The 14,061-nt window shown below is 38.0% G+C and overlaps 2 protein-coding genes across 2 annotated transcripts in view; one reads left to right on the top strand and one right to left on the bottom strand.

Annotated features, from left to right (window-relative positions):
• The first annotated feature begins 1,321 nt into the window (after positions 1-1,321).
• On the top strand, positions 1,322-10,864 carry pik3ip1 (phosphoinositide-3-kinase interacting protein 1). Its single transcript, XM_027163033.2, has 6 exons — positions 1,322-1,559; positions 2,363-2,491; positions 4,497-4,613; positions 7,136-7,312; positions 7,533-7,611; positions 9,080-10,864. Exons 1-6 carry the CDS (start codon positions 1,490-1,492, stop codon positions 9,291-9,293), a joined length of 786 nt encoding a protein of 261 aa, XP_027018834.1. The 5' UTR covers positions 1,322-1,489; the 3' UTR covers positions 9,294-10,864.
• Positions 10,865-10,903: 39 nt separating this feature from the next.
• The window catches only part of limk2 (LIM domain kinase 2), a 34,683-nt gene continuing 31,525 nt past the window's right edge, over positions 10,904-14,061 (bottom strand). Inside the window, exons 14-16 of the mRNA XM_027162985.2 lie at positions 13,774-13,829; positions 13,427-13,584; positions 10,904-12,311 (exon numbers count right to left, since the gene is read on the bottom strand). Of these exons, the coding sequence (XP_027018786.1) occupies positions 12,119-12,311; positions 13,427-13,584; positions 13,774-13,829 (407 nt within the window). The 3' untranslated portion in view covers positions 10,904-12,118. The remainder of the gene's footprint in view (positions 12,312-13,426; positions 13,585-13,773; positions 13,830-14,061) is intronic.

Genomic DNA, 14,061 nt, shown 5'->3' with positions numbered 1-14,061 from the left:
GTGTGTGTGCTGTTTGGCCTGAGTGTGTTGTGGAACAGTAAGCTGACCATCTGGTTTAATTATGTGTGACTATTTCCTGCCATTCTCTAGAATGCTGTAGCAAGCCCAATAGACCAGCATAGTTCGTATCAACATGGTGAAACAAGTAGACATTCTGCAATCAGACCTTGTTGCCAGATCTATATTTTTCTACATACAAAGAGAATCCATTGTGTCATATATTACATTTTATAAAAATAACAATTTATAAATATTCAATATCCAACTAGTTCTGATTCAGAAATGGTTTCTTTTAACTCTTTTACTTGAAATGATCTGAAATGGTGAGCAAATGATTCAGTTCCTGGCATTAGGCAGCATAAGAAAGAATAAACCTAGAATTAGGCTGTTTACAAAGCATCTGGACCTCTCTTGTGATTCTGGCAGACTGATAAATAGGAAAGATGGTTGGAGATGCAGAAATGAAAGCCTGTTTGTGTTTGTAAATTGCATTTCAGAGACATTTTCATTTAGCCACTTTAATCATTTTTTGTTGTCATTATACACCATAAGTGTACACTGAAGAAGTGTAAATATTTGCTGTAGACAACGTTAACCTAGTTTTTTATATTGTAAAACACATAAGATGTAATTCAATTTAAGTCAACTTAAAGCATGTTGCAGAGGTAATATTTTATTACTACTATTAGTACTATTATAGAAAAACAGAGTTCAATAACTACATGCCTTACTAGATTATCTATTTGTGTCTATAACAAATCCGGTATTTTAGTTGCATTTGATGCATTATTTTAATCTGAATTAATTTATACAACAACAACAACACGGAAGTTATGTTTTTGGGTTGAAAGCAAAAATCCACGTGTTTTGCAATGAGCTCCAGAAACATGCGCGTGCCCGCTACCGCTCAGGTTGTTTACAAAGCTGAGCCGATGCAGCGTTCACGAGCTACACGAAAGTTCATCATAGTCAGATGTTATTCATTCTGTCTCGAACAATGGCTTTAAGTAAGATGTGTATGGAACGTGGAAATAAATACGCACGAGCCGAAAACAAATTAGTGATAATAAATACCGATAACCTGTTTTATAAAAGCAAATAAATAAGATTTAATGAAAGAATGCCACATAAATAGGATGTATGCATGGATATACTATAATAAGTGTCGGTTTGTGCTTTGTCACTTGTATATTTGGCCCTATCACTAATTGGTGAATGTAGTATCTCGGGAACACAAAAACAAAGTGTGTTTTCAGCACTGGGAGGCTGTTTAACACTGGGGGCGGTTCATGTGCTCCTAAACGCGTATAAACGGTAAATCAGATGAGCTTGTGAACTCTGCATTAGAACTGGATTTACCAAAACAAAAAAGGGCTGCGCTTTAATCAGGGTGCAGTAGCTTCTTCTTGACAAACAGATTTCACACGATTTTTATAACTCGATTCACTATGAACTCCATCTGCTAACAGGCTAAACGACGGCATTGAATATGACCCTTTTTGTGCACTTAGTGGTTTTGCTCAGCTTTGCTTTGGGAGATTGTTCATCTGTTCATGAAGGTAGGAGATGAGTCTCTTTGTTCTCTGTTCAGTGTATTAGAATAAGTTATAAAAAACGGATATAACGTGTTATTCATACACATTCGTTCTATATTCACGTGTACGACTTCTATTCATTGACGTGTGTTTTATGGATGTTCACTTAATATTTTCACAATGCACCAAATATATATTTGTATATATATAAAACTCAAAGCACTACAATAAAAATGTCAGCTCAGTCTTATTATTTATTTATTTTTAGTAATTATGTATGGAAATGTAACCCTGTATTATTTATTTGTTTGTTTGTTTGTTTGTTTGTTTATTGGACTTGTTTGTTTAGCTTACACATTTTTTAATGCCAAAACCTTATTACCTTCTACTTGTTCCTTTACAACAGTGTCTGCACATTATTTCAATGCCATAACCAAAGAAACATTTACTTGTATTTTTCAACAATGTCCACACATCTCTGCAATTTATATTTATTCACTGTACATATGTTTATATATATATATATATATATATATATATATATATATATATATATATATATATATATATATATATATTACATGCTGTATATATGTTTACATATATACTTATAACTTGTCTATTTGCACAATTGCTACTTTTTTGCACTTCTGGTAGATGCAATGACAATAAAATTTTATCTATCTGTCTGTCTGTCTGTCTGTCTGTCTATTTATCTATTTAATGTTGTCGAACCACTTGACTTCCTAAGCACTACTGAGATCCCTAATGCTCTGTAAGGAATGAATGCACTGATTTACCTTAACATGTTTTGCAACACTTTACAGAGTGCATATATGGCAAGGGTGTGCAGTACAGGGGAGAGCAGCAGAAATCCTCCTCAGGGCGTCTCTGTCTGAACTGGAAGACCACGAACCGGGATTACGAACTCACACTGCACCCAGACATGTCCACAGGTAAGAGAGAATGAAAGGTAGCCCTTCATCTATTCATCTAGCACACAGTCTCTCTCTCTCTCTCTCTCTCTCTCTCTCTCTCTCTCTTTCTCATTCATATATATATAGCACGCACACACTACTCATTACAAAATGTCTCTTGTCTGGGTTTAGATGCAGAATGTGTCCAATATCCTGCACTGCATTCTTAGAGTTTTTGTTTATCTTAAGTAGGAAATAGTGTACGGTGCCATTTTTAAAGTAATAATAAAGGGATTTGTGACCCAGTGGTTTGTCTAGCTTTTCAAACAAACTCTGTGACATAGGCAGGGCTAGAGAACACTCTAGGGTGCCACCACCTATACATGTGTTTGATTGTTAAAGTCGAGTCAAGAAAAAAACAGCATGACTGCAGTTCATTTGTAAAAAGATCTGCATGACATTTACTATGTAATAGCATTGGTCTGTATGTTTAAAATGTAGTTATTCTGTGCCTGTATTCTCTATTTAATGCTGCCTTCACATGCTACCACTTGGGCCATCTAATTATTTGAATTCGATACACTGCCAACATTAGGCAGAAAGCAAGCTGTTTCTTCCACCTGTTATAAAAACACACAATTGGCGCTTATCTTTCTTAAACAACACTTTGTTCTTTTTTTGATCATGTATATATGGACTTGGTTCTGCACTGTGCACAGCTGAGGGCTTATTATGTCTTGTAATTTAATGAGTGAAAAAATAGAGACTGAAGAATAAAGTGAAGTGTCATTCTGTTCATAAATTAAAAAATAAGTGTGTGTGTGTTGGTAAATTGCTGTGGTATACGAGAAATAAAACACTTTGACATGATGCACATCAGCATTGCTGATTGTTTTTTTGTAACATCACACCTTGTTTTTTTCTTTTATTCCTTTTTTATGCCTTACTCAGCAGGTATATTGAAATTAGTTCAAGATTAAGCCCTTGTTTTGAAGTCCCTTGGCCTAGTTTGTATGGAGTGTGTGATTTGAGCAGTTTAAAAGTTCCCAGGCAGTTCACACCAGAGGTAGATCACCTGTCCATCTGATTCCATAAGTTATACAGTTGATGCAAATATTTTACTTAGAAGTAAGCCATGATTAAATGAACAATATACACCTTCGACTAATAGAAAGGGATTAAAGAATAAAGCTTATATCTCGAGTCAGAAACGTGATGGTGCTTTGTGTTTTGTCATTTGTGTAATTGACCCTATCACAAACTGGTGAGTATAGTATCTTAGAAACACAAAAACAAACCGTAAATTAGTTTAATAGGCTCCGTGTTGGATTCACATTTTTGAGGGACGTTAACATGTAATGAGGACAGAGACTGTTTTTATAGTAAGTCTTGAAAATATATACTTGGAATATCAGGCATTGTAGTGTCTTCACTTATCAACCACATCCAAGGTCATTTATATAAAGGAAACATCTTTGTCTAGTTTTTTTTTTAAACACCTAATTTATAAGATGGTAGTTTGCTCTCACTCTCTCACTCACTCACTCACTCACTCACTCACTCACTCACTCACTCACTGACACACTCTCTCTCTCACTGACACACTCTCTCTCTCTCTCTCTCTCTATGACTCTCGCTGATACACTGTCTCTTTCTCACAGTGACTCTTTCTCTCTCTTGCAATGTGACACACTTTCTCTCTCACTCTGACTCTCTCTCATTCTCTCGCACCGTGACTCTCACTGACACACTCTCGCTTTTTCACTGTGACTCTCTTTCTCTCTCTCTCTCTCTTGCATTGTGACACCTACTCTCTCTTTCTCTTTCTCTCACGCACTGTGACTCACTGACATTTTCACTGACACTCTCTTTCTTACTGTTTCTCTCTCTCTCTCTCTCTCTCTGTGTAATTGCCATTGCAAGTTGTCAAGTTCCCTGAATTTTTCTTTTTTATATACTGTTAAATTTTATGCCATTTATCTCTATAAAACACCCAGCATACCTTTTAAGTCTCTGTTGGTTAATGTGCCATGCTTCTCTACAGGTGTAGGGAACCATAACTACTGCCGTAATCCCGATGACTCAGATGAGCCCTGGTGCTATGTTTCCGGAGCAGATGGACAACTCCGGAGAGAAGCATGTGCTATTAAGGCATGCCAAGGTAACCATCTTATTAAACCTGCTCAGTACTGATCGCCAGCATCTATAATCTACACACAGATCAGCAGTTGGTAACTTTTTCATATAGAGATAGTGTTGAAAATAAAACACCTTAAAACACTTTTTATAATATTGCAAGCTATTGAATGAACATTTCTTCCTACCACATCCATTTTCTACAACTGTAGATATTTAATGCACTCTTATTTAACAATAACAACAAAAGTATAACTATTGACATGGTGAATCGAAGTTCATGGTGAATCGAAGTTCATTCAGCATTTATGGAAGAAGTCTTCGGTGCTTTGTAACAGTCAGGGGTAAAGGTGCAACATTACGCTTTCCACCAGGCAAACGTCTAAGGATGGAGGACTTTCCTCTTTCTGGGGTTTCAGTAGAATGATAAGTTCTGTTTTTTTTTTTTTTTTTTTTTTTTCATTTTACTTATTTCAGTAGAAATAAAAAAAAAAGAGAGCTTTGTCAAGGAATGTCTTGTTTTTTTTTTTTAACCCCTTCTGACCTGGTTTGTGTGGAGTGTGTTATTAAGCAAAACATTTCTCCAACATTTGGCACCACGTGCATGAGTCTGTGGATCGCTTGCTCGTCTGTCCTGCTTTCCTATATTTCTAAATACAGTGCAAATCATTTCCCTCGGGGATCGAACGTTGTCCTCACTGAGGTTCAAGTGTTCCGTGTGTCACTTTTTCTTCCTTGTTCAACCGTGTACTGTACTTTCCGCCCCATATTTGGACATCATGTAGAGATTTACTACATAAGTCTGTAATGGAGGATTAATAAGCTTAAAGAAAGGTAGAGGAGGTGCTTAATGACCTGAATCTTCAAGTTTATGAAAATGGACCAATTGGTCAGGCTTCATGTGTCCTTTTTTTTGAACGTGTCTCCTTATACTCTCCGAGTGTGTGTGATCAGGCAGATCAAGTCAAACAAGAACATAAGGAAACTTTTCAGACACGTATACTTCAGGAAGTATTTGGATTGGGTGAAAGTGAAATGTTTTCCACGGTAACAGCTTCTGATTGGTTCGTCGCCTCTGCGAACTGTTTAAAGTTAGAGCAGCAAATTTTTTTTTTTTTTTTTTTTCAAAAGGGGGTGTGGAGCAGAGGAGGTAACGAGAAGATAAGCAGAGTTGTTGTTCTCAGCTCAGGTTTCTCCCTTCCATGAACTCATTAAAACATGTCAAGCAGAGTGTGGCTCTGTTTAAAAATGAAACTCCTCTCTCTTTCCTCTAGCAAATGGCTGGAAGGTAAATACATGAGCAGGATCTCTGTGTTTGTTCAGTCTGTCTGCTAATGGAGGCTTATCGCAGTTGTTGTCTTCTGAAAGCTACTTAATCGGTCAAATTCAATCTAAGCTTCGTCTCTGTAACAGACAAGACACAACCCGAGACTAATAACTACAGGAAGAGCTGCAGAAATGAACACAACATAACATTGTATTGTTCTATAGTGTTATTTGTGATGATAAAGACATTTTGCTTTGGTCATGGTGATGATTAAACCCTCAAAACACACCGTAACAGAGCTCACACACTGCACACTAGAAATGGTGGGATTTATTATTATTATTATTATTTATTTAGCATTGCTCATTTGCCTATTCTTATGTAAGGATAAGTGGCTTACATAACTGTCTGGGTCCTTTTTTTTTCCCGGAAAACAGATTGTTGCCATCATTCTGTGTCAAGATTGTTTATTTTACCCCACAGGCCTAAATCCTCCAGTGCTTCAGGGCATTCAGTGCTTCATTACACACAGCATATAAAGATTACAGGAGTGATAAACTCGCTAATCACATGGCCATTTTGATAAATACACATCCAGTATTTCGAACAATATTTTCTTGCCTGACGGAACAAGATTCTCTTGTTTGTGCTGTTAAATTTCGCTTCAGGGCAGTAGGAGGAGTCTAAAATATAGGACCGTCAATCAAGCAGGATTTCTCTGATTTTTAATCTTCTTTTTAAAAAAAAACGGCTTTAAAAAAAAAACGTTGCCAGACGTCATTTTGAAATGAAATAACGTTCCCTTTGATGACTAGATTTGTGTCCGCTCATGACGGACTGAATGCGAACCAGCACCAAACCGAGCAGAGGAAATAAACATGTATAAAACCTGGATGTATTTCAACCACTTCAGCTTCAGCATTTTAAACATGAACCAGGAGATTCTCCATTACAGCTCTTACAGAATTATTTAGCTAAAAGCAGCTGTGGAGTGTTTTCACAGAGTTTGCTGGTCGGTAAATGGCATCGATGGAGACGTACATGTTTATTCTCCCAAAATGAAATACAAAACAGACATGTCTGGTCTATTCCAGAGTCTAATGCACCACATAAAAGCAGTAGTAACCACATAACCACTAGAAACGTCTTTTTTTTTTTTTTTTTTTAAGAAATGAATGAATGATTGAATTGTTATAACATTAAAAGCTTAGATAATTGCTTATCAAGGCCTTAAATCATGTCTGAATGTGAATTCAGGCAAATGTCCTTGTAATCCACAGAAGAAAACTGTTCAGAAGAGTCAACTTGTGTCACGAGTCCTTCTGTAGAGGAGGAAGGAACGACGGAGCAGTTGGACGTCGGAAGCAAGTCGGAAGTTGAAGCTGTGCAGCCGGTGGTGGGGGTCAGCCAGAGGGTCAAGACAGGACCCAAGAAGAAGAAAGACCTAGGAACTATGGGTACATCTTATGATTGTTGTTCATAAATAAAACCTCAAACTTCTCTCTTATGCCTGAGCAGCTCTGATCTGAACGGAGAACTCTGGGAGTTTATGTCGTGTCAGAATCTGGCAGTGTTTGGTCGCTTCATGTTGTTTGTAAATGCTTGGAGAGATGAGCAGCTCTGTTCGGCTTTTTCCAGACCCCGGTGGTGTTGATCTGCTGATGTGCTCTTTTTTAGGTTACGTCTTTGCCATCATTATGATCACCATCATTATCATACTGGGAGTGGGAATTACAACGGGTTACTTGTACAAGCGGTAAGTGTATATACACACACACACACACACACACACACACACACACACACACAAACAAACTCACCAGCACAAAGCAGAGAGAGAGTTAGTGTCAGTACAGAACAGACCAGAGCGTGAAATCAGAAAGAGGACACAGACAAAGCACGGCTTGTTAGGAAGAGGGTTAGATGAAATAAAGCGAGACAGCACATGCTGTAAGTCATTATCAGTAGTTCAGTTGTTTATGTTCATCATTAGTTTGTGGTGTTGGGAATCTTGTGAAATGGTGTTCAGTGGTGTGTGTGTGTGTGTGTGATTAAGACCATCAGGAGGAGTAAGATGCTTTTTAAGTAATTACAATTATTAAAAAAATGTATGTAATATTTATTTAATTTAGTCGGCTTTTTTTCTTCTCAAATCCACTAATCTGTAATATTAATTCTCTCTCTATATTACTAAACAAAGTGGGTCGATTGCAGTGTCTAATTTATCAATTTAATTGTTTCAAATAAATCCATATATGTTTACAAATTGAAATATATTTTTATTGCATTGCAATTTTTATTTTTTCTTCTTTTATTTTTATATGCTATTATCTCATCATTCCTTTTCTAATGCTAACTAACTTTCTAGGAAGGTTCGCTCTTGGTTAAACAGTACGCTAGTTAGTACGGCTAATCAGTTAGCCTGTAATAGCAACACAATACAATACGTTACTTGGCTTTACCATTAAAAAACCTGGTTAAGATAAGATAGGATAAGATATTCCTTTTGTATTGTTAGATTAATTGAGGCAGTTTGCTGAAGGTTAGTTAAGTAACTGTTTAGTTACACAATGCCAGGTATCTAGCTAACTTGGCTAATGTTGCTAGATAAAGTCATACTAGCAGTTTCTGTCTATTTTTTTCCCCAAGAGAGCTGGGATTTCACTCTGGTGAAGCATCTCGGTAGCTCTCTTTCACACAGACGCACACACGTTCTTGTACAGATATTCACAGGTCATTTATAAAGATATAGTAATAAACAGAGCAGTTAAATAAGTGACTTCATCGCAGAAATTGGAGTTTATTTTAGACCTAACACACCTGAATAGTTGATGACAGAAACGAGTTCAGGCTCATTGCAGAGATGTATTTGAAGAGATGCAAGATGGTTGCGTAATGCTCATGTTACACAAAGCCGGGCACAATAAGAGACGATACACGGGTGCACACAGAGGAAAACAGAAAGGAAGGTTGAAGAAAGGGCGCATGCCGTGAGCGTAGTTTGTACACAACCATCACTCGTTTGTCTTTCTTCTTGGCTCAGTAGCTTCCCAAATATATGACACCTTCTGAAGATTTACTCTCAAACATAACCTTGGAATATGTAACTCTACTATTAAAGCTGCACTTTCTGGAAAATAACGATGACTTTAAAGATACATCATGCACACACACACCTATGCTCCTTATTCATAGTTATCGAGCTCTTCTTGTTTTATTTACAGGGGTCGTGACCTGAAGAAGCAGCACGAGCAGCGTGTGTATGAGCGAGAGATGCACCGCATCACGCTTCCTTTCTCGGCATTCGCCAACCCCACCTGCGAGCTGGTGGATGAGAACACCATTGTGGTAGCTGCGGCGAATGAGCAAGCGCCTCCGCAGGGCGTCGTCGAGGGCAGCGACCCACTCATTGACTCTACAGGGACCCCTGGAGCTTGACGAGTCCTGGATAGGACCACAATGATTAAATCTTGAGTCTCAGAGGATCAGCACCAACCCAAAACACCCTCCCATCTGTCTGTCTCCTGCATTTCTGGAGAAGGGAAAGCTCTTTACAGACGTCTTGGCATCCTCATCTTCTCAACAACAGCTATGTTGAGGAGCAGAGGATGCACCAGGACACATCAAGGATAAATCAGGATGCGTGGACCTGGGGAGGAGTTGTATAAAAGTGCATGTCAGGATTTTTTTTTCTCCCCCCCAACGTCAATCATGTGTAAACCTTTCACTGTGATCTTTTGGAGTGCTAGAGTGACGTGTACGCTCAAGGCATTTCACCAGTTTGCATGCTGGTTATAGCATGATGGTATGTTCACAAGCCTTTTTTATGCACATGACGAGAATGAAGCTGTGTATTATAACAGGGGTAAACCGAAGTGCTTGTTTTATGATGATCCTGCATTATGTTAATTGGAGAAAAAGGGCAGAGCAAGTACAAGCATTTTTATTTCCCTCCACACCGTTTAGTGCTCTAGTGTCCCTCAGGAGTTGTAGCACTAAGTATTCCAGTGGCTTTTTGGTCAATTAGCAAAGTGGATCTACAGTATATTCATCAGCTTTGATGGGATCCTGCAGGATTTATTATGGGAAACAAGTTTCCACACGCAATTGCCTTAGTGTACAGATTTTCATGAGGATTCTCGGAGTGTTAGTATTTTGGGTGGGTAAAGTAATACATTCCCAAGGAAGACCAATGCAAAGAAATGTTGACTAGCAAAGCATGGTGGGGATCAGCCAGCACCTAAGTGTTCCTCATCTGGTATGGGATTTAAGATGAGTGATTTAGACTGGCAACACAAACGTTTCTGGTTTTAGTCTCTATCTGCTTTGCAAACTGCCAAATCTGATGGTGCCGAAGCCCATCTGCTCCAGATAAACTCCATGTGTGGGACGCTGATCATTTGATGTCTTTTCTACACTTTTCTGGCCACAAGCTTCAGAATCTTGAATCTCGATTGGCTCTCTGCATTTTCATTTATGATGGAAAAACAAACATTTTTGTAGCAAGGTGTCGTCACCGGGTTGGGAAACGTCGTCATCTCGTCTTTAAAGTGAAACATTTTGTAGGAAAGGACGCTTTTAGGCTCTGTTTCGTAACGAAATGTAACAGACTGTAGCGAGAGATCCGTCTCGGGAGACTAACACGACTGAATTTTGTTTATTATTTTTCTTTTTATTGACAGATGAAAGCTGGCTTGGTCACTTATTTATGTGAGCAAATCCATCATGAGGAAAACAATCTTGGAAACCTCAGAATTTTTCCCGTTCTTTCGTTTCTTTCCTTTCCTCTTTTTTTTTTTCCTTTTCAGGATGGTATGTAGATCTACATTGTGTTATTTTGTTTTATGTTCATATTATTAGGACCTGGAGTCTGTATTTTTTTTTTCTGTCATGATATTACACACCTTTTTTTTTTTTTTGAGAGATCTTATGTTTAATGTTTGGCAGATTTTCACTGCTATGAAGAAAAAAAATAAAAATAAATAAATAATAACTTCTAAAACACAAAACAGCATATTGTCAGTTATTCAATGATTACAGTTGCATACTATGATTTGGTTTTAGTTCATAGATAAGAGCATTTATTGGTTTTAATGTCAAATGAACAACACAAAGTCAACGAATTAAGTTATTTGAGTCAGAAACACAGGAAATACAAATCAGTGGTTATGATGTTCACACATCAAGTACCTTTTTTTTTTAAAGAATGCGAGGGGAAAATTAGTGGACTTTTTACATTCTACAACAAGCGATCAGCAAACCAACGTTATCCCACGCTATTCAAATACAACTTCTATATAATTCTGAGACATCAAACTACAAAAATCATATCCAGTTACTTTTATGTTTTGTGCTTTTACACAAACATCATTAATGCTACTAAACTTGCAGCTGCTTTGAAAGAAAAAAAAAAAAAAAGACAAAAATCTGTAACCACTTGTCCAGGACAAAGACTCACTAATCATTAAAGACTCCTTTTTGTAGTGGGGAATAAAACAGACCTGTTACTGGTGGTCATTTCTATTATTGTGTTTGTTTGTTTATTTATTTGTTTATTTATTTATTTAAACAGTTGATCCAGTTTTTTTGTCCAGGCATTTTGTCTTTATTCCTGCTGATAAATATACGCAATAATGTAATCAACCACCAGAGGGCAGCAATGTTCAGTAATCCCCACAACCTGGAACGGTGCCTTTTAAACCAGCAGTGCTGAGTTCACGATAGAGTAACAACCTGAATTAAACAGCCTGTGCTGTACACGTTACAAAGTCATCCAATGGATTATCAGTCTTTCCAGCAACAAGATACTAGGAATTTTATTGGAGGAAGTTCGACGCAGGCTCACAGGTACACGAAAAGAAGCCGTACTTAGACCCCTGTGAGTTTTATTCTGATCCTAGCAGCTGCATGTCATTTGGGTTCTTTTTACAGATTAGCACAAGCTCTTCAGATATAAATAGGAAAAGAGATGACCAAATAGAGCAAATTTACTCTGTAATGTAAGGAAAAAACCTTACCCTTAAGAGAAAAAGAAAACCTCCTTGAGTCATGAAATGTGCCTCCCTGGATCCATCAGCTCTAAAATGCCCTCAACATTCTAACTCAACACAAGCACCCCAGTGTGAGTGCACTGGAAACACACCAAGCGCACAGAATCCAGCATATCCATTTGTGTAAACTTGTCCGTGTAGGTCATAACAGATTAGTCACCACCCTGTGCAGTCTGTCTGCAGGCCCAAATCTACAAGTTCTGCTTCATCCGGCTACGTGTCGTCTTTTTCCAGGCTGGAGTGCTCTGGGGACGAGCTGGATTTCGGAGACAGATCTTCACTCTTGGACCCGTTAGGCTTCGAAAGTCTCTGCTGCAGCTCATCGAGCTCTGCTGGAAGAGGGATCCCGAGCTCCAGGTTTAGAGCCAAGGCCTCGAAACAGTCCTCCAGCTTCTGGAAAGCAGGCCTGTAGAGGAAAGACGTCAGAGACGGGGGTTAAAATAATGCTTTGCATCTTTTATTCAAATAAAAGACTTGCTGATTTTCTCTAAACACATGCACGGGGCAATGCAAAGGAGTAAATGTTCAGAACAAGTCAACGAGTAAGCTTCAGGATTTATTCAGATCAAAGTACAGGAGTGAGAGTAAACCAGGAAAATACATTTTAGACTTATTTAGTAGTTATATAACAGAGATGCTGCATTCTCAAATCTGATTGGTCCGAATGTGTTGATTGACAGCAGCACTAACTCTAATGTTGGCTGTGATTCAAACCACAGTTTAATATTAAATGGTCTTGTTCCAACACATTCTCGTTTCTATAGCAACAGCTTAGTCACAGCCTATGGTGAATAGGTTAATTTAATAAAATTGTATTAAACAATGTAAAGTAGAAGTATATAATCATTTAGATGGCATGTCTTTCTGTAAGAAGTTTACTGTAACTATTATTAACTTGATGAGGGAAAGTTTAGATGAGGGATGAGAGATGTTATGAGGGATGTTTATAGATGCTGTTATATACACAGTAATACTATATAGTATTAAATGTAGCTGTAAATGTTTACATATACATGTTGTTCTTTAATAAAAAAAAAAAAGTCACTGCCAGAAATGACTGCCAATATGCTGTAGTACAGGATAATTTATAATTAATTAATCAATCAATCGATTAATTAATTAAATTAAAGTAAATTAAATTTAAAAAAAAACCTCGACCAAATTTTAGCCCCATCTCAGGACCCAGTGATGATTATTTTCCTCAAACAGCACAATCCGATGTGTATTATCATTCCTTATGTAATACCCAGTTCACTAGTGAGAGACCGAAGACAAGAATCTCCTCTGCAGGATTGCTTTGCAAAGCTATTTGTAATTCAGTGAGCATTCAGATTTCACTCAGCAGGGAAGAGGAAAAGAGCAAGCTGGCACTCAGCCCCTGTGTATCACTGGTTTACATCTCTTCAGCTCCATTATAGCTGAAGACAAAACTCGACCTGGCAGGATTAAAGTGTTGGAAAAAAGACACATTTTCATTCAGATATCATAGCTGGCAATTTTCGTTGCACCAAAAACACAAACCGGTTGTCAGGAAGGAGGTCGCAGCAGGCCACGGCTAACGGGAAGAAAGCAGGAGGACAGTCTTCAGGTAGAAACTTCTCTGTAAACTTGCCCACGTTGAGCCCGAAGTCCAGTGTGCGGGGCAGACACTCGGGATCGGCGTATACCTGCCCGATTATCTAAAGCCACAAACGTACAGAAAATGAACGAAAGCCATGCACATGCCCCACAGAGTGGGAGAAGATTCGAGCACTAAGATTAGTTTTAGCACTAGGTTTTGTGTTAGCCCTCGCAGGATTAAGACAGGATTGTACATTCTAGCCAATGTGAGGAAAAAGAAAGGTGAGCTGAGTTGTGGTGAGACACACCTCGCATAGCAGGATGCCGTAGGAGAAAACATCCACCTTCTCGTCGTAGCGTTTACCTGTTCGACACAGAAACGAAGGACTTAATGAAGAAGTAATGATGCATAAAGCTTCAGGCTTGAGTAATAAACACTTAATGCAAAACGTCTACATTATCTATTCATGGTCCCACACAGAGAAGCTGTTGTCTGTGTCAAAATTTTAAGCAAGACAAAAATGTTTATGGAATGATTCCTCTGAGAAATGAAGCTCTAAACTATTATATAGTTCACACAGAGGCAGAGATGTCTC

This window comes from Tachysurus fulvidraco, chromosome 9 (genome assembly GCF_022655615.1).
Source record: "Tachysurus fulvidraco isolate hzauxx_2018 chromosome 9, HZAU_PFXX_2.0, whole genome shotgun sequence".
In the NCBI taxonomy this organism is placed as follows: Eukaryota; Metazoa; Chordata; class Actinopteri; order Siluriformes; family Bagridae; genus Tachysurus; species Tachysurus fulvidraco.
This window is presented reverse-complemented; position numbering and strand designations above follow the sequence as displayed.

Excerpts from the sequence above, each read along its gene's own strand:
- pik3ip1 (XM_027163033.2), top strand. The coding sequence starts at position 1,490 with ATGACCCTTTTTGTGCACTTAGTGGTTTTGCTCAGCTTTGCTTTGGGA. Across the intron at positions 4,614-7,135 it reads TGCTATTAAGGCATGCCAAG|AAGAAAACTGTTCAGAAGAG; the intron begins GTAACCATCTTA and ends TGTAATCCACAG. Across the intron at positions 7,313-7,532 it reads GAAAGACCTAGGAACTATGG|GTTACGTCTTTGCCATCATT; the intron begins GTACATCTTATG and ends GCTCTTTTTTAG.